We start from the raw sequence: 5,185 nt of genomic DNA on the forward strand, positions 1-5,185 counted from the left end.
ATGAACATCTAAATATTGCGCAGCCCTCCCGGCATGGGGCAGTCGATTGGGGCACCATCCTGTGCACCAAAGGGTCACAGGCTCGATTCCAGGGAGGAGCGGGTATGGAGGGCAACTGATTGATGTTTCTCTCTTTCTATGCTTCTCCCTTCCTCTATCTCTAAAATCAATTTTCAAAAGCCTATCCTCAGGTGAGGATTAAACGTTAGGCGGAATCCAATAACCGATTTTAAAATTCCCTTGGGTAATCCACAGAAAGGGTAACTGAAATATATATAAACGAGAGTCGCAGTGCATTACAGTGATCATTTTGTGTTTTTCAGGAAAAAAGTGGAAAGTAAATTCCTCTTTTTTTCCTTTTTATTGCAATGGCCAGTTTTTGCCATTTCGTTGTTACTGAGATCTATTTTTAGAATAAAATTTTGTTCACCAAGGAAAAAAAAAGAAGGGGTAAAAAAACAAAACAAAACACCCCTGGAAATAGCTTCCAGATCTGCACTTCTAATCAACTGCTGATGGGTTGCTATGAAGTTGGCAGAACATTGTTACATCGGAGGCGGCAATGGCATCATAATTAGACTCATGGGTTTGTCAGGCCCTAGGTGAGAATTCCCGTCACCACCAGCAGTGATGGCTTCAGGAAAGGACACTTGTCCTACCTTACCTAAGCTGGCCAACAACTGTTCTGATGAGCATTCATATAAGCCTGCTAATAAGTGAGTACTTCAGGGTTTGGGCGTTTGGTTATTTTTGTTTGTTTGTTTGTTTGTTTTTTCCATCTGTGAACTACACAGATGAGGCCTATACTTTGTGCTTCCCCCTGGCATCTATGTAGAAAGCTTTATGTTCCAGAGAGAAGCAGTGTGTGCGCAGGGAAGGAAAGTCTGACCTGAGTGTAGAGCATGTACTAAATTCAGAAGCTAAATCAGTTACTGTTTTTTGGGACCGGCCAGAGATTCCTTTAGGCAGTGGGTAGGCCTGAGGCAAATCACGGTACTCTGTCTTCTCCCTGAAAATCAGGTTAAAATGGACGTGGTGAGCACATTCTGAAGGATGGCAGGCAGTTGGAAGTACAGAGACACAGCCCTGACTCTTGAACTTGGTGATACGTAGGGATTTAATGGGTTCGTTATATATCAGGTGGGCCTCAAACAATGGCACAGCTCTCTGTCCTGCAGCTGCCAAGGTCCGAACATCATGGACAGGGCACAGCTTCCTCCATTCCCTGGAGTAATGCTAAAATGATTATATTTAACTCACACGATATCTTTTTTCCTTGCCTTCCCAACCTTCAGGTGTAGTGAGGTTCATTTGCCACGGTTTTCATTAAAACAAGGGATGATCCCAAGACGATATGTTATGCCTTGGAAGGAAAGCATGACATTCAGGAATATAAATCTGAAGGTATTTCCTACAAATATTCATAATAAAAAATATATGCTAGTTAATATAATGAATAGACATAATAATTATATAAAGCCATTTTAAAATTAATTTTGCATTTTTTCCAGCTCTATTGAAAACTAATGGGAAGATATAGTTGTATATATTTAAAGTGTACACCCAGTCGGGAGTGGCTCAGCGGTTGAGCATCGACCTAGGATCCAGGGGATCAGGGTTCGATTCCCGGTCAGGGCACGTGCCCAGGTTGCAGGCTCGATCAATGACTCTCTCATCATTGATGTTTCTATCTCTCTCTCCCTCTCCTTTCCTCTCTTTGAGATCAATAAAGGTATATTTAAAAAATAAAATAAAGTGCACAATGTGGGGATTTGATACACATTGTGGAATGATTACCAAGATCATGTAATTAACACCCATCACCACACAGAGCTAACTCTTGTTTTCATTTGGTGAGAATGCGAAAGATCTACTTTTAGCAGCTTTCAAGTACACAATGCTGTGTTACTAATTGTAGTCACCACGCTGAACATTAGATCCTCAGAACTTACTCTTCTTATAACTGAAAGTTTGTACCCTTTGGCCTATATCTCCTCATTTCTAAGCTCCTCCCAGGTCCTGGCAAATACCATTCATTCTATTCTCAGACAAAAATACTTGATGCACTTACACATAAACTTGCAAGCAAAAGTTAAATATCAGTATCTAGGTAAATAACCCAATTGAAATCCTAAAAGTAGATACACCGAGATATTTCAGAACTCTTTGTCTACCCTTTTCTCCACACAGTGTCACTTGCAGTTGTTAAGAAGCTATCAGAAGTAGGGCCCATTAAAGCTTCAGCACAGAGCATGTATTTTTAAAGTTGTACTGCATATTTAGGTTGAGAGCTATGGGAACAGTTTGGCTAGATTTACAGATAAGACTTGTTGCCCATTCCATTCTCCTATTCAGTCAGTAGTTTCACAACATTTTCCAAATTCAGATGGACCATTCACTTGTGAAAAGGTAAGTTGTTTCTTTAAAGGAGAATAGAATATATTATAATAATCAGACTACAAGAGGAGATTCCAAGTCAGGATTCCTGGAAAAAGTATATCACTAATTTGCAAATTTCTAATAGATAAATAATTAATGTTGATTAAGAATATACTTTGCCCAGAGATGACATTACAAAATACATATATATATATATATATATATATATATATATATATATGTGACCATTACATGATATAAAAAATATCCTAAAAATATGGCTCAATTATTTTCTTATAAAATGCACACATACAATGTAACAAATAAAGCTACCATTTGCCTTGAGATGATTGTTTTATATGTATTTTATGTGATATTTTAATAACAAAGATAAAACTAAGGAAATCAAGACTCAAATAACAGACATCAAAGTTATGTGGTTATTAAGACTTTCTACAACTCAGCAGGCGTGGCTCAGTGGTTGCATGTCGACCTATGAACCAGGAGATCACAGTTCAATTCTGGTCAGGGCACATGCCCAAGTTGCAGGCTCCATCCCCAGTAGCGGGTATGCTCGAGGCAGTCAATCAATGACTCTCTCATCATTGATGTTTCTCTCTCTCTCCCTCTCCTTTCCTCTCTCTGAAATCAATAAAGATATATTTTTTAAAAAAACTGTTTTGAACGCATCAAAACATTTCTTATTCTTGAACTTACTCTTCATAATTTGGCATAATTTTTTATAACTATTTCACTTTTACAACTTAGTTGACAATGTTTCTAACAATTTTTTAAATGTAATTAGTGACTGGTGTACAGAACATTCGACCTTACAGAATAAAAGTTAAAATTAAATGAGAGCCCAGCCAGTGTGGCTCAGCGGTTGAGCATCGGCCTATGATCCAGGAGATCGTGGTTCGATTCCCAGTCAGGGCACATGCCTGGGTTGCGGGCTCAATCCCCAGTAGGGGGCGTGCAGGAGGCAGTTAATCAATGACTCTCTCTCATCGTTGATGTTTCTGTCTCTCTCTCCCTTTCCCTTCCTCCCTCTGAAATCAGACATGTTAAAAAAAAATTTAAATGAGAATTAAATGAAGTGACTCTACACTGAGCAAGTGCTAGCTGTGCTTTCCTTCCTTCTGTTTACTTTCACCCTTTTTTTCCTGTGGGAGATGACATAAGTACTTAACAATATAAAAACACAGCATAGCAGAGATGGGGCTGCATCCCAAGACCAGGCCAAAATGCTATTCATCAGTATTGAAGAATCAGAAATAGCCCTGGCTGGTGTGGCTCAGTTGGCTGGACATTGTCTGGTGCACCGAAAGGTTGGGGGCTCAATGTTGCTCTTTCATCGATGTTTCTCTCTCTCCCTCTCCCTTTCTCTCTAAAAAAATCAATAAAAAATCTTAAAAAAAAAAGAATCAGAAATATGTACTTAGGACAATAACCTCAAGTAGCTGTTATTTTTCCAGCTTCAGTGACTGTAGAAGCAACATGCTTTATATCTATTTATAATACACTTAGTAGTTGGCAAAAGTTTTCCCCCTCATATGTAATATTTTATTGAAAACTCAAAGAATCCTTTAATAGTTTCTATTTTATTTGAGAAAAAGGAGTCTCACAGGGTAAGTGACTGGCACACGGTCACATAAGGGGTGAAGTTGAAGTTCAACAAGCTGACTCCAGGTTTCTGTATTTTATAGTCCGCAGTGTACTCTGCTTTCCTGGTGGTTGGAAGACACGGGCCAGAGAGCACTGCCTTTGGAAAAGGGATGTTGCCCTGTCCACTAGACCTTCCTTCTCGGCAGGGAGAGTTGGGCAACTTCCATCTTAATCCAATAAAGTCCCGTTCGGGGTCATGTACAGCAGGTTTTTCCCCTCTTAGCATGCAGAAATGTGCGGGATCCACGCTGGGCCTCTAGAAGACTCTCTGTTTCTGGAACACAGTGAAAGGCTTTGCCATGGGGAAGATCGGAAAGCTGTCTTGAAGAAAGGCCCTCCAGAGATAAAAATTGCAGATATGCCTCTGCATTCACCTCTCTCCAGATACCAAAGCACAGTGATTTCCCACGGCTTCAGGAGGCGGCTGGTTTGATGAAAGAAGAATAAAGCGATGAAGTGTTTCACCCTCTCTCTCTCTCATAAATGTTTAAGTGTGTCATACATTTACATGTCACCTATAGGTTCGGTTTAAAGGCCATAAGTCAGCTGCATAGTTTATGCATTATAAAAGCTTCAGAATGGAAATAGGCTCCGAACATGTGAGATGAAGTAGGGGAGCAGGAAAAACTGTCTCATTGAAATTCATTCCATACCAAATAGCTAAGAAATGAGACAGACCAGTAAGCCAGGACAAGTGGAACAGGGAACCAGGCAGATAGCTGAACAAACTTGCTGAGCAATTTACAGCCAGATACAGAAGGTCACCTCCCTAGAGATAACATCTAGGCCATAGCTGTATTTCAGCTCCAGGCCCAGAAAAGCAGCAAAACCAGGTGGGTGACCCCAGGACCAGCTGCAATGACCGATGACCCACGGCCTGGCACTGACCCTAAAGCAGCGCACCTGGAAAACTGATGAATATTCTGCTGGAACCCTCCCCTGAAACCCCCCCTAAGATTCCTGCCAGAAGAAGGAGATAAAAGCCTCAAGACAAAGGACTCACTGTGAAGCAAACCCGCACCATCGTCCTGCCCTTGCCCCACAGGCACTCATCTCCTAAACTCCAAGGGTCCCCAGGAGACTTGCAACCAGGGGGAGGGAGGGGCAGTGGCGGCTCGTCCCGGGCTAACCCCCTGAACCT

The 5,185-nt window shown here is 41.1% G+C and overlaps 1 protein-coding gene across 1 annotated transcript; it reads left to right on the forward strand.

The window, feature by feature from the left end:
* Window positions 1-630: 630 nt before the first annotated feature.
* On the forward strand, window positions 631-4,477 carry SPMIP10 (sperm microtubule inner protein 10). The gene is made up of 3 exons (XM_016217759.2): window positions 631-716; window positions 1,296-1,404; window positions 4,268-4,477. Exons 1-3 carry the CDS (start codon window positions 631-633, stop codon window positions 4,475-4,477), a joined length of 405 nt encoding a protein of 134 aa, XP_016073245.1.
* Window positions 4,478-5,185: the final 708 nt, after the last annotated feature.

This window comes from Miniopterus natalensis, chromosome 3 (genome assembly GCF_054644295.1).
Source record: "Miniopterus natalensis isolate mMinNat1 chromosome 3, mMinNat1.hap1, whole genome shotgun sequence".
NCBI lineage: Eukaryota > Metazoa > Chordata > Mammalia > Chiroptera > Miniopteridae > Miniopterus > Miniopterus natalensis.